The sequence below is a fragment of the Microcaecilia unicolor genome, chromosome 2, assembly GCF_901765095.1.
Source record: "Microcaecilia unicolor chromosome 2, aMicUni1.1, whole genome shotgun sequence".
Lineage (NCBI taxonomy): Eukaryota > Metazoa > Chordata > Amphibia > Gymnophiona > Siphonopidae > Microcaecilia > Microcaecilia unicolor.
Window position 1 is genome coordinate 463,999,508 of NC_044032.1, and position 23,178 is coordinate 464,022,685.

The 23,178-nt window shown below is 42.8% G+C and overlaps 1 protein-coding gene across 1 annotated transcript in view; it reads right to left on the minus strand.

Annotated features, from left to right (window-relative positions):
• Positions 1-12,795: 12,795 nt before the first annotated feature.
• The window catches only part of LOC115462561 (kyphoscoliosis peptidase-like), a 30,810-nt gene continuing 20,427 nt past the window's right edge, over positions 12,796-23,178 (minus strand). Inside the window, exon 4 of the mRNA XM_030192554.1 lies at positions 12,796-14,304. Within this exon, the coding sequence (XP_030048414.1) occupies positions 12,992-14,203 (1,212 nt within the window). The 5' untranslated portion in view covers positions 14,204-14,304 and the 3' untranslated portion in view covers positions 12,796-12,991. The remainder of the gene's footprint in view (positions 14,305-23,178) is intronic.

Below are 23,178 nucleotides of genomic sequence, written 5' to 3' on the forward strand. Positions count from 1 at the left end.
AAATGTTACTGATGGGACGTAACTGGATAATCCCAGAAGCAGCAGGATCCAACTGTCTTATCAAAACTTATTGTCAAGACACACATGTTTTCCCTGTGTGATATTTTCCTCATCTAACAGTGATATTGGCCTTTAAAGATATTGTGAATACGTCACGCTCAATTTTTGCAAAAACTAATGGGACTGAATATAACATCTATGTGAAGTTGTATTCCTTTAAAGTATTTATGATACCATATGGTTAAGAGAGTGATGTTTATTGATGTCAAAAAATTAGATCACCTCAAATATCTAAAGTCAAACAATCTTAAAATTAGAATTCTATTCAGTTTCCAGAAAATTTCTTTTCAATAGCATAAAGTAGATCACAGTATGGGAATGACTTGTGTTCTGTTAACATCCATTTTAGCAATTAATTATATAATTCCTAAAATAGTGGGACTTAGAATTTCAGGTGATGTAGATCAGAATTTAAAATGTTCCAAATATCATAGTTCATTGTACATTCTTCATGTTCAAATCTAAAATAGTTTATAAAAAGTAAGAATGTCTCTCATGCACCTAGGGACATTGAATAATTCTGATTTTCTTACAGAGTACAGTATATATGCTAGCAGCTTTTCTAGCTTTCTTAGGATGACCTATGGCTTTAGAGCACTGTTAAGCTATCTATGCATGGCTAAGTTTGAATTTTTTGATGTAGTGCCTGTTAAAGTATGGGGTACCTGTTGATGATGGGGATTTGAAAGCATCATTGGGCTCTGTTTACAGGCATTAACATTTCAGAACAATTTGGGCAACATATACCACATACTTATAGAACTATAAAAGAGGAAGAAGTAGTTAAAATTACAATATGGCTTATTAATATAATTATTTACAACTACTGTAAACCTTTCCAATTTAAGGATAGTCATATTGTTCCAGAAAAGCCATATATCTGTAATAGCATAAGTACATTCGTACTTAGTTGTTAGGTACTTTAACTTAGACGTGTAGTACTCGAGATAACATGTATAATCATTTTGTTTTCTCTTAAAAATTAGGAATGTAGATTCTAAGTGCAATTTCAGTGTGAATAGATGAATCTAGTTTAATTTTGTTATACTGACTCTTTAAAAACTTGCCTTTGTGCTTGCATAAAATTTCCAAGTTGATATCAGTAGATTACAAAACTGTATACTCAGCATCTCCATATGCTCTGTACACAAGCTAGTTTTTAAAGAATGAATCAGGAGTGCACGTTAGATTTTAACTGTCACGAGATAAAGCCCTTTCACCATGCTGGTACTGCTTCAGTTATGTAAATTATTTTGGTATTGAAACAATGTGATTACCTCAGATTTTGATGTATAACTAATTTGTGAATAAAATATAGAAAACTGTGATGGCGCTATGTTTTTTTTAAACATTGCAGTGCCTTGCTTATGGCGCCATTGATGCACTTAGCGAATTGGAACAGTGGTTGTCATAAGCCTTATAGCTTTCTCCCTTCTATTAAGAGGGTCTACAGTGTTGGTGAAAGGACTTAAAGCAAAATTAGCTTAAAGTATTAGTACATGCTGCGTAGGTAATATGTACAAATAAAACTCTTTGGGGACTATATGTGAAAGACTTGAGTTTATCTTAAATGCAGAACTGCTAACATTTTAATAGCAGTGAGAGTTGATTCTAACAGGTTGGCAGCACTTTTTTTTCCATAGGCCATAATTTTATATTCCTGTTAGACATGTATATATTGTACTGTAATCCTCACTTTAGGACTAATTATTTTAAAAGAGAATTGGATTACACAAATATCTAGTTTTAAAGGTTTTGTAGCTACTTTAAACAGAACCATCCTCTGTATGCTTAAAATGTTTAAAGTACAAAAAAGTGCCATTATACTGTGTCTCTTTGTACTGTATAAGAGAAAAAAATAACAGTAACTTGAGCACAAGCATTTCTACTTTCAAGTAGAAGTGGTTATAGAGTCCTCAAGGGGTTTACATACCTTGCTGACCTTCTCCTGAGCAGCTTGTGGGGTGTGTTTGTTCCACAGAGAATGAGTGTAGTTTGAAGTTGCTGAAGTTATGGGAGGGAAAGAAGGAGACAAACTTACAGGGAATCAGTTGTAGCTTGAAGTACTCTGTAATCAGTGCATGCTATTTTGAAGTTGTTGGCTTTTGCTTCATGTTTAACATACTATGTTGAACATTATTGCAAAAATTACAGGGTGCATTTCAGTTGTAACTTGAAATATCTGTAAGAAGTTCATCTTAAGATTTTATTTTTCTGAATTTGCACAGCGACCAGTTCTGGAATACCTTAGTGGTGTTCTTGAAAGGGAAAATTTAATATTAAACTGTGAGTTGCTAGAAATGTTCATTTAATTTTTAGGATTTAAAAAAGTACCTCAGAATGTTTTTAAGAAATTGTTTAGTTTTGTGAACTACTAATGATAAATCTCACTTTACAGTGTGCCAAAATTCTCTTTTATACTAGCGTTTAATGCTGTGATTTTTTTCAAGTTAAATTACAAACATGTTTCCGCAAACACTACTGTAACTTCAGTGAAACAATTGTGTGATTGAAGCCTTTTTGCTTGTTCTATTTATTACACTACTGTTTGTTATCCATATTAAATTCTTTCCATTTATTTTTGTATTTTACCTTGTGTGTATTTTATTTTTACACATGTGATGCTAAAAACCAATAAACTGTTCTATTATATATATGGGTTTCATTTAATTGCTTGACTATCTTATTAAACAGTTAAAAAAAATATTTTGTCTTTTGCTAGTAGCATAAAATTCATACTTCAGATCACCAAATAGCAAAGAGAATTTGTCTATTCCAGATTTATGTTCCTGCAAACATTCTGCTTGTGAAATGTGTGAGGCCATATGTCTATAAAGATTTGTTCCAGTGCTGTTGATTTGCTTTTGTTTCCCTGTTAACTATAAAGGGTTATCTCACAGCTGGCTAAGAGTAGCTGGTGCACTAGGTGAACTTTCAACCTTGCTTCACTGCCCATTCCTCAACTGATAGCCCAAGGCTCAGCCTCCTCCATATCTTCTATCTCCCCATTTCTTCCCTCTGCCAGGCCTGCCTCCTCTCTTTATAATTGCTACCACACTGTCAGCTGCTGTTGCTCCACCCCCTTCAATGCAAGATTTCTCTGTTAGAGAGTGGGGCACAGTAGGTCTTGAGCACAGGCAATGCTTAAAGGCCTTGTACTATGCTGACAGTTACTCCTCTGTTCAACAGTGCCACCTCCCTAAATTCTGCCATCCAAGGCAGATGCCTAGTGGATGGGCTGGTCATGGTTGGGTTATCTCCAAAGCAGGAAGAATCTTTGGATGATATGATCTGCTGTAAGAAAGAGCCTGGCAGAGACAGAACAAGGAGGCCTAGTAGCTGTGCTGAGAAACTGCTAGAGCAAAATACACAAATGCAGGAGGATATGTCCATCTTTGCGGCTGACCTGAAGGCCTTTATGAGCACTATGAAAGACGTCTTGGTGAGGATCATGGATCTTATAGCTCCAGCTGAGCCTCTGCATCCTCTTTGTCCCCTTGCTCACTGATTTCATTGTCTTTCTTGTTACCACTATATCTCATCATTCCAGCGTACAACCAGCCCACTAGTTTTTCCTGACTTTTCTGGAGTGGCACAAGAGGAAGAGGGTCCCCTCATTGGTCAATTCAGCCTCAGATGGGCTTCCCTTTCTCTGTAGTAGTCAAGTCAAAAAGCTGCAGTAGCTATCTCCTACTGTGTAAGAGCATGGCTGTCCATGAAAGCACTAGTATATACAACTAGTTTTGCACTATAAATAAACTTGCATTTGTCAATTAAAAATGTCTTACAACAAGATTATTCCTTGCTACCACTGCCTACTCATATCCCCTTGATAGTGCTGGAGTTCCACTTGTTGAGCAGCTTAATCACTGGGGAGCTCTGGAAGGAACCTCCTTAGGAGGAGGCTGCTATAGGTCAGGGCCAGGAAGTGGAACTTATAGTAAGCTATGAAAATGTCACATGGCTTCGAGGGGTGGTGGAGGAGCTCTCCCTTAGATTTGTCCAGCAACCTGAAGTGTGCATTTAATAGGCCAGAAGTCTTCAATGTGTGACTTTGTCTGCCTGTTTGCCAGGTTCTAACTCCTCTGCTGTACTCTACATTGGCAATTGCAGTCATAAACCCTGAGACTCATATGTATAGCTTGGGTGCTTTCTTGGCTGAGCTAGCAATAAGCAGAGGGCAGTGTTAAGGTAGTATATATGTGTGACAGAGGTAGTTGCTTACCTAGATACTATTCACTGGTGATTTTGTCACTCAAAGCATATGCCAGAATATAGGCATCAAACTAGGCGCATGAGAAGCAGTTCTGAGACCTGTGATGTTACAGACCCACCTGCATGTTGAGGGAGTGAAAAGCCTCGTGGATACAGTGCCTGCCATTGGTTGCTGAAATGTTTGGGCAATTAATTGCCCCCAAAACTGATGGAAGCTACGTTAACTCAAAATATTCAGTTTTGGTTTGCTGTGCCTGCTTGCTGTGAAAGCAAAATATTGATTGGCTCTCCTGAGAAAAGCACTCATGAACTGAGCAATGCCGAGAGAGGTGGCTGACTGGTTTATCCTCCCAGTGGCCAATAAGGCAAAAAATGTGATGGCCTTCAGGTGCATTTTTATTAATGTATTTATTTATTGGGATTTAATTAACCACCTTTATGAAGAGATTCACCCAAGGCGGTGTACAGCAGGTACGGTTTAACATAAAACTTACTTTTGTTGACAGCATCACAATATTCTTCTGTAATTAATTGTATCTTCACTCTGCTATGGCAATAACCAGAGTGGAATATTGTAAGCCACATTGAGCCTGCAAATAGGTGGGAAAATGTGGGATACAAATGCTACAAATAATAATAATAATAATAATAGTAAAATAACCAAGAATAAACAGAAATACAATAAATGAGGTAAACTTGAAAACAGTAAATTGAAACCTAATAATTGAACTACCGTGCAACATTTAACAGCACTGGGATTCAAATACCAGGGATATAATTCAACGTTAGCATAATACTAATGATACACGTAATAAGTACGCAATAGAACATTGATATTCCCTGTTTTCTCCAGTCAGAAGCTGAGTCTCAAGCTGCTGGCATAGTTAGAGAATAGCGTCCTTGTTTAACCTAAACCTGTATATGTATTGCTCCTCAGACAAATCTGAAAACTGTCCCTTCATCCTCTGAACCAGAGTGCACAGGAACCACTTGTACACACCACTGCTTGTACCACTTGTACACACCACTGCTTATAGAATGCCGGCTTGCCACTTGCAACACAACCATACACACACATGGAGGGGCATTTTCACTATGACGTCTAAGTTCCAAATCTTAAACGAAAATATGACTATTTTTAAAACCTCAAAATGTCTTTTTTTTTTTTTTCAAAATTACCATTTGTAACAAAGGTTTGTGTTCTGTGTGTTTATTTTTTCAGGCTATTCCCCCCCCCCCCCCCCCCCAAAAATAAATTTACAAGTGAAAAACATAGAAAATCAAGCCATTGGGATGTAGGAGGAGCCAGCATTTTTAGCACACTGGTTCCCTAGACATCCCAGGAGAGCAATGGGGCACTCTGGGGGCAGTGATGTGAACTTCATAAGTACATAAGTAGTGCCATACTGGGAAAGACCAAAGGTCCATCTAGCCCAGCATCCTGTCACCGACAGTGGCCAATCCAGGTCAAGGGCACCTGGCACGCTCCCCAAACGTAAAAACATTCCAGACAAGTTATACCTAAAAATGCGGAATTTTTCCAAGTCCATTTAATAGCGGTCTATGGACTTGTCCTTTAGGAATCTATCTAACCCCTTTTTAAACTCCGTCAAGCTAACGGCCCGTACCACGTTCTCCGGCAACGAATTCCAGAGTCTAATGTTCCCAGATACACATCTCACCATAGCTCCTTTATCTTGTTTGCTGAGCCCTCCAAAACCACTACCCCCAACTGTACAGCACTACAATAGCTCGTGGGTGAAGGGGTACCAATATGTGGGTACAGTGGGTTTCTGGTGAGATTTGGAGGGCTCACAGTTTCCACCACAGGTGTAACAGGTAAGGGGAGGTATGGGCCTGGGTCCACCTGTCTAAAATGCACTGCACTCACCACTACAATACTCAAGGTACCTGCATGCTGCTCTAATGGTCCTGGCTGTCATAGAGGCTGGTGAGTACTATTTTTATTCAAATTTTTGGGGGGTGAGGGGGGGTCAGTGACCACTGGGGGAGTAACAGGGTATCAACCCTGAATCCTTCCAGTGGTCATCTGGTCATTTAGAACTGTATTTCCCAAGTCCAGTCCAGGAGTACTCCTTGCCAGTCAGGTTTTCAGGATATGCACAATGAATACACATGAAGTTGCTTTGCATACACTGCCTCCATTATGTGCAAATCTTTCACTCCTATTTCTTATGGATATCCTGAAAACCTGACTGGCAAGGGGTACTCCAGGACTGGACTTGGGAAACACTGATTTAAGGCACATTTTTGTGTCTTATTCGTTAGAAAAACAGCCTGTGACACCCGAAGCAAGGGTTGGGAGGGGGCCAGGGAAATAACACAACCGGACAAAAGGGATGAACATAGAAATAAGTATTTATTCAAAGGAATCTGTGGGCCTGTTCCCTCACAGGACTGAGACAATAGGGTAGGAAAACCAACACAGTATAGAAAACACAATATTAAGCAGGCCTCCAGCCACAGGCCTAACACATCTGCCGGGGTTGCCATTCTCCAAACACAGCCTGTAAGTTCTTGGGTTTACTCCAAGGTGTAGGGCTGGCTCCAGGCAGACCTCAAAGCAAAACTAGCAAAATTTGGTCCAACGGTAACAATGGCTTACTTCAGCCAGGTTGCAATAATGGAACAGGGGCTTCAGCCTGGGTCTGGGCTTCCTTAATCTCAGCCTGGCCCTGTCTTTTAAACTTCACTGTATGGGCTTTGCCTCTCCAGGCACACTTCCTCCTGAGGTGGGACCAGTGTTCTTAAGTTGGCCCAGGCTGTTTAGAGAGGGACTTTTCTTAAGGGTGAAGAGCAGTGTATTATAAACCCCCCTCATATACCCTCCCCCTTAGCTGAACCGTGCCAGGTTGCATGCCTTCCTTTTCAGGGTCCATCTCCCAAGACAAAAAAAAATCTACATTAGCATGTTCCTGGCCTGCCCAATATTTCACACAATAGCTAAAAGGTTGGAGGCTAAGGAACCATCATATTGCACGAGGATTTGACTCCTTATGTCTAGCCAGTGGTGTGCTGGAGCCGGCTCGCACCGGCTCTGGAGAGCCCCTTGTTAATTTTTTAACAATTTAGCGAGCCGGTTGTTCTGCTCTCAGCTGCGACTTGAATGGGGTTTTTTTTCACACACAAATTGCAGCAGAAGGCTGGAGGCACGCATGCCCAAACACACCAGCTGTCACCTGATATTGGTGCATGCGTGGTGTGTGGCAACCCTGCCTCCTCGTGCTGCACTGCAGGCAAGGCAAGAGGTTCGTGTACATCGTGGAGTTCCTGATTCTCTTTTCCCTGCTGCTGCCCTTCCCACTGCCCCATGCATTGACCTTTGTTTCTTCCCTCCTGTATCCACTCCCTCTCCCTGCCTCCCTCCTTCAACCTCTCACCCCCCCCCCCCCCCCCCCCCGATTGTTACTTACTTGCAGGCAGGCAGGCAAAGGACACTGTCGGGACCAAGGAGGTTTGCTATCTACTCCACAGGTAAGCAAGGAAACAAATTTGTTTAATCTTTGTTTTCACTCCCACCCCACAGCTAGAACACTCAAACCAAACAAAGCAATCAAACCTATGAGCTGCTGCATCCACATTCTTGGTTTTTTTTTTTATTCTTGGGCCATCTGTAACAAGCCTAAAGCTGTTAGGCAGTGCCTTAAAAGGTGGAGGACAAAAGTTTTTGTTTAGTTTTGTTTTTTTTTTTTTACTTATTGGACAGATTTTTTATTTATTTGAAAGCTTCCCATATAATATAAATTTCATGAAGTAACAATTGAATATCACTACAACATCTTTAAAAATTATTATAGCTGGTAGAAACAGCAATCTTAAACTCTGTATTTTGTGCTCATTTTTCTACACTAAAATAAATAAATAAATACACTGTCTTTATACAATACAGATGACCAAATTTCAGTGAGGATAACCTGTTTCCTGATGAGTTCACCTTAACTGTTGTTGTAATCTACCTTGGGAAGCCTTGTGTTATAAAGATGATGATGGAATATATTGAAATTAAATGGAAGTAGAATTAAACTCTCCTTTCACTGGGGCACATGTAATCCTATCTTCATCTGTTTTGTAGAGCTTTACCTTTTAGATACACAAATGGATTATTCTGTTTTGAACATGTTTCAGGGGCAAGTGGTTTTATTAGTCAAAATAAAAATATTTTGTTTCTTGCAGATTTCTTTTGTTGAAACATAAATGGGCCATAAACCCCTAATGCAGCCCATTGGTTTTCTTATATTTTGTTCTTGTGATAAATTATACTGTGTCAAAACTGAAAACTCTTGTCTCTATCTGGTCGATAATAAAAGGAGCTCATTGTGAACACTATCCACCCTAAAAGGTTGTTTTGTGGCTGTACATGAAGAATTATGATATTGACTAAATACATGTATGTGTGTGTCCCTAGTCCTGCATCCTAAATGTATATAATCCTCTCAAGAAATCCAGTTAATCTTTTAACTTATTAGTGCAGCATAACCGCAGAGTCATCGTATGGTCGCATCTTCAATATTGTAATACTAGTACCCATCTAAAGAACAGCCAGGTTATTTTGAGTTAGTCTTCACTTGCTTTCCTTGTGCCATCACTATCCAGCAGGTAGGCAGTGTCTTAAAAGATGGAGGATAAAGGATTTTTTTTTAACATTAAAAGAAGGTAAATTTGGATGTAAGGATTGTTTGAAAGCACACTCTCTCCCCGGGTATAGCCAGCTCTGGAAATGTTTGGGTTTTTTGCGGGGGCGCAGAGGTGGACCAGGGAGAGAGCCTGTTGTTAAAAATTTACCAGCACACCACTGGTTTCAGTACTATGGTGAGGACGGAATCCTGATTGTGAGTCATGTAGTATTGAGAACTTGTCCATGTATTCCGTAAGCTGTTTGGTCACCAAGCTTTCCATCGGTTTGACTACTAGTGGGATAGATGCAACTGGGCGGTAATTGGTGAGGTTGTTTGTGTTTTTCTTAGTGTCTTTTGGTATTGAGGTGAGTCGGATGTTGCCATATTCCTCGGGGAAGAGACCTCATTGTAGCATGAAGTTTAGGTGGGATGTAAGCTCTGCTATGAAGCGGTCGGGGGCAGATTTAAGTAGGTGACTGGGACATGTATCCAGTTTACAGTGGGTGTTGGCGAACCTGTGAGTTGCTTGTGTAACTGATTCAGTGGTGAGGAGGGTAAATGTTGACCAGATATGGTCAGCTGGGTATCCACCAGGGGTTCGGTCCAGGTCATTGATGAAGTTTTCGATGTCGGTGTTGTGCTGAGGAAGTGTGTTGCGTAATTTTATTATTTTTTCGTTGAAGTAATTAGCAAGTTTGTCTGCGGGTGGGATGTCTGTGTTGGTTGTGGTGATAGGGGTGGTGTCTAGTAACTTATTAACGAGTTAATCCGGTCCTATTTTAGTTTTGTAGTAGGATCTTTTGGTTTGTCTTATTGCATATTTGTATTTTCTATGTATTTGTTTCCATGCATTGAGTGTGTGTTCATCTTTTTTTCAAGTTTACTGGATTGTGTTTTGAGTTTTTTAAATTCATCATTGAACCATGGTATCGAGTTTTGTCTTCTTGATATTCTTGTCTTTAAGGGTGCTGTTTTGTTTAGTACGCTTCTGCATCTATCCTCCCAGTGATTGAGGTAATGTATGGAATCCGTTCGTGTTGTCCATTCATTGTCATATATCAGTTGCCAGAATACTTGTGGGTCTATTTGTCCTCTCGTAGTGTAAGTTGTGTGTTCTGGAGTGCGGTTTAATCCCTTCTTCCGCCAGTCTAGGGATAGATTCAGTTCGTAGTGGTCGGTCCAAGGTGCTTCTGTCCTTTTGATGTCGGTTATTAATAGGTTATTATCTGTGGACCATTTGTATGATAGGAGATCCAGTGTGTGTCCCTTGGTGTGGGTAGCTTGCATGTGAGGCCATTTGAGGTCCCAGGACTGTAGGAAGTCTTTGCAGTCACGTGCATTGGTGGAGTTTGGGTCCTTGAGGTGAAGGTTTATGTCACCTAGTATTAGTGTATTGGAGTTGTTTACGCAAGTGTTTGAGATGAAGATCGTGAAGATAGGGCGGTCTGTAAACAGGACGCAGTTCAGATGATCGATCAGGGATTTGTTAGGCACCCAAACAGGGTTAAGTGACAGTTAAGTGTCTAACTGCACTTAGATGCTATTCTATAAGTTAGCGCTAAGTGCTTTAGGGGATCTTTTACAAAGGTGTGCTAGCATTTTTAGTACGTGCTAAACATTAGTCACCCATATATTTATAAGGGCATCACTAGTATTTAGCACACACTGATTCAAAGGTTGTTTTGTTTGCATGTGGGTGGGGTATGGGCAGGACATGGGTGAGTTACAAACATAGGGGATCTTTAACAAAGGCACGGTAGCATTTTTAGTGTGTACTAATGATTAGTGCACGCTAAACGCTAGAGACACCCAGAAGAATATATGGGCGGCTCTAGCATTTACTGAATGTTTATTTTTAGCACGTGCTAAAAATACTAGCATGCCTTTGTAAAAGGACCCCTTAGACACCAAGGATTTGATTCTATACATGGCACCTAAAAAAATCAGCACTGAAGAATACCCACTTAAGTAGTGTGCTATAAGCCACACATAAAGTTCTGCACAGTTTATAGAATAAACACTCAAGCAGAGAGGCCACGTGTAAATTTAGGAGCCGTCATTTGCACCAATGAAAATGTGGTGCAAAGGCCCATACCTAAATTTACATGTGGAGCATCCATATTTTATAATTACGCATGTAATTCAAAACAACGCTCACGCTCTGCCCCAAAATGCCCATGACCCTCCCATTTCCGCACCTCCTTTTTTGGACCATGCGTACATTTTAGGTATGGATCCTGCACCTAAATTTACACGCATTAGTCTAAATTAAATGTAATTAGTGCCAATAACTGCTTGTTAAAAAGCCAATTATTGACACTAATTGGCTCATTATTCTATTGAATTGCATGTGCAAATCGGGGTCATGCCTTAATTTGCCTGCACAATTTTTTGGTAACTCTTATAAAATCAGGGGGAAAATTTCTAGAACACTATAATTTGACACCTAACCTGCTTATTTTTGAAGGAGAAGGCCGGCCATCTTCCAACACAAATCGGCCTAAACCCGGCCAAATCGGTATAATTGAAAGCCGATTTTGGCTGGCTTCAACTGCTTTCCATCGCAGGGCCAGCCAAAGTTAAAGGGGGTGTGTCGGCAGGGTACCGAAGGCAGGGGCATGGCTATGAGATGGCCGGCTTCGGACGATAATGGAAAAAAGAAGGCCAACTCTGATGAGCACTTCACCGGCTTTACTTGGTCCATTTAATTTTAGGACCAAGCCTCAAAAAAGTGCCCCAACTGACCAGATGACCACCGGAGGGAATCGGGGATCACCTCCCCTTACTCTCCCAGTGGTCACCAACCCCCTCCCACCCACAAAAAAAAAAATTAAACAGTTTGGTGCCAGCCTCTAATGTCATATTCAGCTTCATCACAGCACTATGCAGGTCCCTGGAGCACTTTTAGTGGGTACTGCAGTGCACTTCATGCAGGCAGACCCAGGCCCATCCCCCCCCCCCTACCTGTTACACTTGTGGTGGTAAATGTGAGCCCTCCAAAACCCACCCGAAACCCACTGTACCCACATGTAGGTGCCCCCCTTTACCCTTTAAGGGCTATGGTAGTGTACAGTTGTGGAGAGTGGGGGGGGGGGAGTTGGGGGGGCTCAGCACCCAAGGTAAGGGAGCTATGCACCTGGTAGCAATTTATGAAGTCCACTGCAGTGCCCCCTAGGGTGCCTGGATGGTGTCCTGGCTTGTGAGGGGGACCAGTGCACTACAAATGCTGGCTCCTCCCACGACCAAATGGCTTGGATTTGGCCAGGTTTGAGATGGCCACCATTCGTTTCCATTATCGACAAAAACCAATGGCACAAATGTTGAGATTTGGCTGGCCCCGACCATATTATCGAAACAAAAGATGGCTGGCCATCATGTTTCAATAATGCAGTTGGGTATGCCGCTTTACGGGGCCGGCCATATAGATGGCCGGCCCCGTTCGATTATGCCCCTCTAAGTGTCAATATTTACACACTAACATTTACACTTGCCCCGGTATAAGTGTTGGCACCTACACATTGGTACCCAGAGTTTGTGTGCCCTCATGCTATTATAGAATAATATTTTAGTGTAAAGATTTGGGGCACCTAATTTCTAGTGCCCTTTATAGAATCTCTCAAATAATGTCTTGAACACAAGATGCTTTTTCTCCTCAATTTCATATTTTGATGATATCGGGGAAAGTGACACTGCCTATCCAAAAAGGAAGAATTAGGATTACAGTTATTGTAATGAAGCTGATAATATATTATGGGATTCTCAGCAGGAGTGATCCTAAAATCCTGTAGAAAGAGTATAAATAAACACTGCTTCTGAGTCATGCTTTCTAAAGTATAGAATGCAATTAAATTTATTTGTTGGTGTTGCCAAATATTTTGGATAGAAATGTTTCTAACTATCTAATTTGAATGAATAGAATATGTTAAGTCATGAGTAATATACAAGTAGAGGACACGATATTCTGTGACCTTGCCAGGATAAACTGTGGAGTATCATAAAATAGCTTTACTGTGAATCTTCTTTATGAAAATTCTCACATTTCTGACTTCTGTAAAAATTTATTTTTCATCTTAGCATCCTCACCCTGAACATCCATCTGAAAGTGCAAATTCATCTTCCACCTTAAATGAAAGGGCAACTTCCATGCAAGCAGAATGCTGACTGAACCTCACTGCCACTTTTAGGAGGGTACCAGTGGGCCCAGTAAAGACATCCCCCTCCCAGATCTTGTTTTTAGTTGGACGCAGCTCTGTGTTTGATGTCCCAATGACAAGAACTCTCTTTGCTTCAGGAATCTTAAGCCTAAACTTGACCCATTTTTCTCCTTGAAGAAGTCCTGATCTAGGCTGCAGCAATATGCACCCTTTCCTCCAAATACTGTAAGCCTTTGGGAAAGGAAGCCATTTGGGGTTAGAAAAGCACTGAATAACATAATCACAAACATGTACAAACTCCTTTTCTTCTCTACCCTTTGTAAAAAATCCTACTTTGTAAAGTCCTGACTCAGGAAGAAGGACACTCACAGTGATCTTATGTTTTAGTTGTGTAAGTAGAATGTATCTTTCCATAGGGTACATGTTGTTTCTGATGTGGTCCTTGCTCAAGATGGCGGTGACTTCAAGATCAGCAGTCACATTGAAAGTAATGTTGCATTTGCCCTGGTTAGTTTTGATAATTGGTGTCGAATGGCTAGGATTGCAGAGGCCTTTTCGTTTTGAGTTGAGTCCAGGCCCGCAATGAGTGCTAACCTGGGGGAAGAGTTCATTCTGATTTATGGTGCCAGAACTGTGAATAAGTATGTTGGCTGCATTTTTAAATTTTTCTTCTTCCAAGTTTTTAACAAACACTGACAGTCTATAGTAACCCAGGAAGGGGCACAAAATATGGCACGTCAGCTTCTCTTCCTCTGTTTGAGAGACAAGACACTTCTTACTCAGAGTATCATTCAGATCTGGATGACCTAGTTCGTACATGGCCAACAGGGGTTGTGATGTCTCAAAAGTCAGTATCAGCTTTCCTGTGTCAGTAAAAATCAGGTCACTGCTATAGTTGCAGTTTTTAATTCCCAGATCTGTTGCTTTTGGATGAAAGCCCCAAAAATGAAAGGGGTTCGCAGGTAGGTTTTCCCAGAAGTTTGATTCCAGACATTCAATTTGATAGGAACAAACCCAGCTGTATGCATGTTGAGATTCTGTTGGTCGTGCAAAAATCATCAGGTCAAAGAGGCCTTCTGTGGGCAGCATCACTCTGAGAGTCATACTTTTCTCTGATACAGTCAAAATTCCATACATTCTATCTACATCCTCATTAGTGTTGCCACAGTGCTTAGAGAGCTGATAATTAAATTCTGTAGGACATATGCAGCCCAGGGATACTGTTGTTTCTCCATGCACTGTAAAACAAACAAACATAAAAAGAGAAAATATTTAAAAGTCTACATGCATTTGTACTGTAAGCTTTTTTTTTTCTGTCTGGTTAGCTTCCATCTACTCTACTGCATCATTCTAGCTTCAGTTACACACAGTCGACTTGAAAGTCAATGAGTATTTATTGGCTACCACCCTTAAAGGTATATGGAATGAAATTGAAATCCTACAGCTTTTCAAGGAGAAAATAACATTTAAATTAAAAGTACTGAAGATCGAAAGGTACTGATGTAGGGTGAAAGGATAACAATATTTTTATGCAAAGATTACAATTCACAACACTTTGATCAGTCTTCGAATTCTATATTGATAGCAGTTAAAGGAAGTCCCTCACACCATTCCATACAACAACACCATAACTGTGATTCCAAATAAAAAAAATGATGCTTTCAGTCTTATTTTAACTAAGCAAGTGAATAGATTAAACCAGAGAGACAATATTTAATCAGGTTCACTTTAACATTTCTCTTCATCAAACCCTGTTGCATACATGCACAACAGTGAAGGCCTCAGAAGTGGTCAGGATAATGTCTTCACCAGCATCACATGATCCTACCTGCAAATTTTAAGTACGAATATTTCCCTGTAACATTCTGTCTCTTTTTGTCCTCTTTTACAAGCTTGTAGACTTTTCAATCTTAAATTCCTGCTTCTTAGGCAAGTCATTCATCTGTGTCTATGATTCTTTATCTGCCTCTCTTTGCTGCCTGTCACTTCTCTGTTGTTTTGCTCATGTTTTGGGTTTTTTGCTTGTTTGTGTCATTTGGTGGTTATTCTGTTTATTGATTGCTAGGATCACTGCTATTGTTCGTGTGCGTTAATGAGAAGGAAGCACATAATGCTGTTAGAGTGTTGATTCTCCAAGCTATTTTTCTACCAAGTCTGTGTTAGAAACATATCATTTGGGCTGCATCAAAAATAATGCACACAGGGGCCCCTTTACTATGCTGTGGTAGGGCTACCGCATAGGTAGCATGCGCCAAATCAACCCTACCGCTGTGGTAGCACAGGCAACCAGCGGTAGTTCCAAAGTTAGCGCATGCAGTTTCCATGGTAGAAAATAATTTTCTATTTTCTACCACTGGGGACGTTCCTGGTGGTAACCGGCAGCATGGCCAAATTGAGGTGCACTGCCTGATTACCGCACAAGTAGCACATGAGCCCTTACCACCTGGTAAATAGATGGCGGTAAGGGCTCAGTCAGTAAATAGCCACATGCTAATTTTATGTTTAAATCATTTTTATTGTTGTGAAAGTGCACATTAAAATACAGTCATTCCATATCTCTATTATTAACTGTCATGTACAATGTGCCAACGCTAATAGCTGTGGTGTTTATTCAAACAGTATCGTTATGTAGTAATCATGAGTTACCTTGAGAATTAACATTTAACAGCTAACATAACCGTCAAACTTCTACTTGTCAACTAGACAGCCAGTTCCATAAACCTTTCTTCTATTGCTTTTTTTCCTTTCCCCCCTCCCCCCACGCCCCTCTGCATCACAATGTTACTCTTGCCCACGCTTTGCAGTCCAGCCCGCTCAAATGTTTAGCAAATGACTTCTTGCCGATGGACTCATGGTGTTCCAAAATGGGCTCCACCGTTGTTGAAGTTTTATACCTTTTGGGGAGTCAAGTTTTAGTATACCTATACGCTCCAGGCGCACTAACATTATCATATATGTACGCCAATGTTGCCATGTGGGATATTGGTTAGATAACCACTGTGCTAGTATGGCCTGTTTCCCAACAATTATGACTCTTATCACAAACGCTGTATATCCCTTCTGGGGTGAGGGCCCTAGGCCCAAATCTCCAAATAGGAAGGCCGGGTCACACCTCCACATTTGTCCCCACATGGCTGAGACATATATTGTAATCCGTTTCCAGAATTTCTGGATGCCTATGCAGGTCCAAAACATGTGACCCAGGGTAGCTCCACTCAGTCCGCATTTCGGACATTCCCCCCAAGGTGAAAGCCCCATGTGAAAAGCCCGACGCGGTGGTATATATATACGTAAAGCCATTTTATATTGTAATTCCCAATGTGAAGTCTAGTCTGTCACTTTTCTAATTGACAATATATGACTTTTCAGCTGCGCCGCTTGGACTGTTACTTGTAGGTCTACGGTCCAGGCTTACGCCAACTTATGGTATTGTAGTTCTGGTGTGGTGTCTCGTATATGTCAATGATGGAATGACATTGGTACTCTTTGTTGAGACTCCAGGGAGAAAGCTGAAGCTAGCTCCTCCTGAACATCTTCCGTTATTGATGTCCATGGTAGAGTTGACACATAATGATATAGTTGTACGTAGTAAAAGTTGCCCTTATTTGGTATTTCATATTCTATCTGTAAATCCCGAAATGATTTCATTCGACCTTCTCTGGTCACCACTTGGAGCAAATACACAATCCCTTTGCTCTGCCATCTTTGAAATGTTGAATATAGTTTCCCAGGCATAAAGGTGTGATTATCACATATTTGTAGAAATGGGGTCACCCTTGCTGAAAAATGATGTAAACGGCACACCCATTTCCAGACGGCACGTGCAGTCCTCATAATCCACGAGTGTGTTAAAACTTTGGGGATAGGTGCCCCAGTCCCATGCAAATAGTTACTAAAGTGGGTCCCCGGAGAGAGACTCAGTTCCAGACTTGTGTTATTATAATCCTCGGTACCCCTGTACCAGTCATTAATAGTTCTCATGCCGCTGGCAATGTTTAAGTATCTTAGGTTTAACAGGCCCAGTCCTCCGTACTCCACTGGAATGCTTAATGTTGATATGGGCATGCGAGCCTTTTTCCCTTTCCAGAGAAATTTTTGCAACATTTTATTATATATTTGTTCTTCCTTCCCTCTCATACAGATCGGGATGGTTTGGAATATATAAATCCATTTTGGTGCCACTATCATGTTGTGCAGGGCTATCTGCCCAAGTAGCGAAATTGGCAGTGCTGCCCAGGCTTGCAACTTCAGTTTACTGTCTGATAACATTCGTTGCACATTTATTTCATATAAGCGGTCTAAGTTAGCCGGGATGAGTACCCCAAGATATTTAATATGGGAGTCAGCCCACTTAAGCGGAAATTTAGCTTTTCAACCATTGACATCTCCCGCAACTGCTTCTAGGGCTGAGGATTTAGTTAGATTCAGTGTGAAACCCGACAGTCGCCTAAATTGTTCCAGTTCTTCCATCAACACCTTTATCGACCTTGGGGGAGCTGTCACTGTCACTACTACTACTACTACTACTTAACATTTCTAAAGCGCTACTAGGGTTACGCAGCGCTGTACAATTTAACATAGAGGGACGGTCCCTGCTCAAGGAGCTTACAATCTAAGAGACAAGTGAACGGACAGTCCGATAGGGGCGGTCAAATTGGGGCAGTCTGGATTTAGTGAACGGTAAGAGTTAGGTGCCGAATGGAGCATTGAAGAGGTGGGTTTTAAGCAAAGACTTGAAGATGGGCAGGGAGGGGGCTTGGCGTAAGGGCTCAGGAAGGTTGTTCCAAGCATAGGGTGAGGCGAGGCAGAATGAGTGGAGCCTGGAGTTGGTGGTGTTGGAGAAGGGTACAGAGAGGAGGGATTTGTCCTGTGAACGGAGGTTACGGGTGGGAACATAGGGGGAGATGAGGGAGGAGAGGTAGTGAGGGGCAGCAGACTGAATGCATTTGTAGGTAAGAAGGAGAAGCTTGAATTGAATGCGGTATCTGATTGGAAGCCAGTGAAGTGACCTGAGGAGAGGGATGATATGAGTAAATCGTTTTGGCGGAATATGAGATGTGCCGCAGAGTTCTGGACAGATTGAAGGGGGGATAGATGGCTAAGTGGGAGGCCAGTGAGGAGTAAGTTGCAGTAGTCAAGGCGAGAGGTAATGAGAGCATGGACGAGAGTTCAGGTGGTGTGTTCAGAGAGGAAAGGGCAAATTTTGCTGATGTTGAAGAGGAAGAAGCGGCAGGTCTTGGCAGTCTGCTGGATATGCGCAGAAAAGGAGAGGGAGGAGTCAAAGATGACTCCGAGGTTGCGGGCAGATGAGACGGGGAGGATGAGGGTGTTATCAACTGAGATAGAAAGTGGAGGAAGAGGAGACGTGGGTTTTGGTGGAAAGACGATGAGCTCGGTCTTGGACATGTTCAGTTTCAGGTGGTGGTTGGACATCCAGGCAGCAATGTCGGATAGGCAGGCTGATACCTTTGCCTGGGTCTCTGCGGTGATGTCTGGTGTGGACAGATATAGCTGGGTATCATCAGCATAGAGATGATACTGGAAACCATGAGATGAGATCAGGGCGCCCAGGGAAGAGGTGTAGATTGAGAAGAGAAAGGGTCCAAGGACCGATCCCTGGGGAACACCAACAGATAGGGGGATAGGGGTGGAGGAAGATCCATGAGAGTGAACTCTGAAGGTGCGGTGGGAGAGATAGGAGGAGAACCAGGAGAGGACAGAGCCCTGGAAACCAAATGAGGACAGTGTGGCAAGAAGTAAGTCATGATTCACAGTGTCAAAAGTGGTGGATAGATCAAGGAGGATGAGATGGAGTAGTGGCCTCTGGATTTGGCAAGGAACAGGTCATTACAGACTTTAGAGAGTGCTGTTTCTGTTGAGTGAAGAGGGCGGAAACCAGATTAAAGTGGATCGAAGATGGTATGAGAGGAGAGAAAATCAAGGCAGCGACTGTGAACGGCACGCTCAAGTATTTTGGAGAGGAAGGGTAGGAGGGAGATGGGGTGGTAATTGGAGGGACAGGTAGGGTCAAGTGATGGTTTTTTGAGGAGAGGTGTGACTACGGTGTGCTTGAAGGTGTCAGGGACAGTTGCAGTGGAGAGAGAGAGGTTGAGGATATGACAGATGGAGGGGGTGACAGTATGAGAGATGATGTTAAGTAAGTTGGTGGGGATGGGATCAGAGGAGCAGGTGGTGGATTTCGATGAGGAAAGAAGACGAGCGGTTTCCTCCTCGGTGATGACAGGAAAGGAGGAGAAAGAGGCCTGGGTTGGTTTGGTGAGGGAGAGGGTTGCAGGGTGAAGAAGAGATGGCTTGGTAGTGAACTCAAGGTTGATCTTTTGCACCTTGTCGCAGAAGTAGTCAGCCAGTGATTGAGGAGAGAGCGAGGGTGGGGTGGGAGCGGAGGGCACTTTGAGGAGGGAGTTAAGGGTGGAGAAGAGACGACGGGGGTTGGAGCTGAGAGAATTGGTCAATTGGGTGTAGTAGTCCTGTTTGGCAAGGAAAAGGGAGGAGTGGAAGGAGGATAACATGAATTTGTAGTGAAGGAAATCTGAATGGGTGCAGGATTTCCTCCAGAGGCGCTCCGCAGATCGGGTGCAGGAGCGAAGGTGACGGATGCAAGGGGTCAGCCAGGGCTGGGGATTAGTACGCTTTGTGGGACGGGAGGTGGAAGGTGCGAGAGTGTCCAGAGCAGAGGAGAGAGTGGCATTGTAAGCAGAGACAGCCTTGTCGATAGACTCGGAGGACATGATGGAGGGGAGGAGATTAGAAATATTAGAGGATAGGGTGGGAGGGTCGATAGCCTTGGAGATTCCTGGAGGTAGTGGTTAAAGTTGGACAGGGCTGAGGGGGGTTGAAGAAGTGTGAAGGTGATTAGATGATGATTGGAGAGAGGAAGAGTTGAAACATGGAAATTGGAGGGAGAGCTGGAAGAGGAGAGGACGAGGTCAAGACAATGGCCGTCTCGGTGAGTAGGGGTGGTGGAGCAAAGCTGGAGGTTGAAGGAGGATGTTAGAGTGAGGAACTGAGAAGCGTGAGGGTCGGACTGGTCATCAACGTGTATGTTAAAATCTCCGAGAATAAGGGACGGAGATGAGGGTTCAAGAAAGACGGATAGCCAGGCATCGAAGTTGGTGAGGAAGGAAGAGAGGGGTTTATTAGGGGGGCGGTAAACGACAGCCACTCTGAGTGGTAATGGGTGGAATAGCCGGATGGAGTGAGCTTCAAAGGATGAGAAGCAGTGAGACTGCAGTAGGAGGAGGGGTTGGAAACTACAGGAGGGCGAGAGAAGTAGCCCGACACCTCCACCACGGCCAGCTGGGCGGGGAGTGTGGAAGAAGAGATAACCTCCATGACAAAGGGCCGCGACTGAGGCAGAGTCGTCAGGGGAGAGCCAGGTTTCAGTTAGGCGAGCAGTTGAAGGGAACGAGAGATGAAGAGATTGTGGGTGAAGGGCAGTTTGTTGCTGTCAGCAGCAAATCATCGGCGAATGCCAGTACTTTCACTTCCTGTCTGGCTACATGTATTCCCTTGATTTCAGTGTTATTCCTTAGTGCACATAGCAGTGGTTCCATTGATAGTACAAATAGAGCAGGCGAAAGGGGGCAGCCCTGCCTAGTACCTCTCTGAATGTCAAAGGCTGACTCTTTTATACCATTCACCAACACATTCACTCCCGGGTTGCTATACAAAGTTTGTATTGCCTGCAAAAAACACCCAGTTATTCCCATTGATGTCAATGTGCTAAATAAATAATCCCATCCGACCCGGTCAAAAGCTTTGTCTGCGTCTAGGCTGACAATTACTGTTGGTGTTCCTTCTCCTTGACTGGTTGCCATTGCTAATAGCAGGCGACGTACATTATGAGTCGCCTGCCTCCCTCTAATAAATCCAACCTGGTCGTGACCCACCAACTTGGGCAGATATTGTGCCAGCCTGTCAGCTAATATCCCCGCTAGTAATTTAATATCTACGTTCAGCAGTGAGATCGGTCTGTAATCCTCCGCTTTATCCAAATTTTTCCCTGGCTTCGGTATCAAAGTAATGAGAGCTTTATTAGCATATTGTGGGAAAATTCCTTTTATTTATTACCTTTTCATAGTAATCCATGGTGAGGCTTTTATAGTACTCCCCTGTGTATCCATAAGGACCTGGGGCAGATCTTAACTTCAGTTTTTTAATGGTCTGTTGCAACTCTTTTAGTGTTAGGGGGGCATTGATTAGTTCTAGGTCCTCTCGTGTCAGAGATTTGAGCCCTACCTTTGATAAATAGTCGTGCGTTTCGTGTTTATTTGCTAGCTGAGAAGCTGAGTAAAGGGAAGAGAAATAATTGGTAAGGATCTGCCCAATATCTTTTTGATTTGTTGTAAGCTTGCCAGAGGTGTCTCTCAGTGTCGTCACTGCCCGTGATCCTCCCCAATTTCTTATCACTTTTGCTAACAGGCGACCTGATTTGTTACCAAAACGGTGTAATTTATATTTATAATAAATTGCAGATCTAGCCTCATTCTCGTGGATCAAGGAGTTCAGTGTTATTTGTATTGTTCTCCATGTTTCTAGGGAACTTGGTGAGGGGTGGCCCAGATATGCCTTTTTTGCTTTCCTGAGTTGTTTTTCTAATTGTAGTATGCTGGCCGCCCGGCGCTTTTTCCTTGCACTACAGTATGCGATAATGTCTCCTCTCAGGACCGCTTTAGAGGCGGACCAATACAATATAGGGTCTACCCGAGCATGCTCTCCATTATTTTGCGCATACTCCCATCTTTTTTCTAAATATTTTTGGAAGTGGGGGGTCTGTGTTTAAATATGCTGGGTACCTCCATCCGGCCCCCCCTACCGTATCCACTGGTGTTTCCAAGTCCACCCAGACCAGGGCATGGTCGTAGATCTCCTCTGGCCCAATGGAGGCCTCTCACACTAGTGGGAACATAGATTGTTCCATGAATATATAGTCTAGTCTAGCCAATGTGCCATGGGCTCGCGATCTACAGTGGTGGAAATAAGTATTTGATCCCTTGCTGATTTTGTAAGTTTGCCCACTGACAAAGACATGAGCAGCCCATAATTGAAGGGTAGGTTATTGGTAACAGTGAGAGATAGCACATCACAAATTAAATCCGGAAAATCACATTGTGGAAAGTATATGAATTTATTTGCATTCTGCAGAGGGAAATAAGTATTTGATCCCCCACCAACCAGTAAGAGATCTGGCCCCTACAGACCAGGTAGATGCTCCAAATCAACTCGTTACCTGCATGACAGACAGCTGTCGGCAATGGTCACCTGTATGAAAGACACCTGTCCACAGACTCAGTGAATCAGTCAGACTCTAACCTCTACAAAATGGCCAAGAGCAAGGAGCTGTCTAAGGATGTCAGGGACAAGATCATACACCTGCACAAGGCTGGAATGGGCTACAAAACCATCAGTAAGACGCTGGGCGAGAAGGAGACAACTGTTGGTGCCATAGTAAGAAAATGGAAGAAGTACAAAATGACTGTCAATCGACAAAGATCTGGGGCTCCACGCAAAATCTCACCTCGTGGGGTATCCTTGATCATGAGGAAGGTTAGAAATCAGCCTACAACTACAAGGGGGGAACTTGTCAATGATCTCAAGGCAGCTGGGACCTCTGTCACCACGAAAACCATTGGTAACACATTACGACATAACGGATTGCAATCCTGCAGTGCCCGCAAGGTCCCCCTGCTCCAGAAGGCACATGTGACGGCCCGTCTGAAGTTTGCCAGTGAACACCTGGATGATGCCGAGAGTGATTGGGAGAAGGTGCTGTGGTCAGATGAGACAAAAATTGAGCTCTTTGGCATGAACTCAACTCGCCGTGTTTGGAGGAAGAGAAATGCTGCCTATGACCCAAAGAACACCGTCCCCACTGTCAAGCATGGAGGTGGAAATGTTATGTTTTGGGGGTGTTTCTCTGCTAAGGGCACAGGACTACTTCACCGCATCAATGGGAGAATGGATGGGGCCATGTACCGTACAATTCTGAGTGACAACCTCCTTCCCTCCGCCAGGGCCTTAAAAATGGGTCGTGGCTGGGTCTTCCAGCACGACAATGACCCAAAACATACAGCCAAGGCAACAAAGGAGTG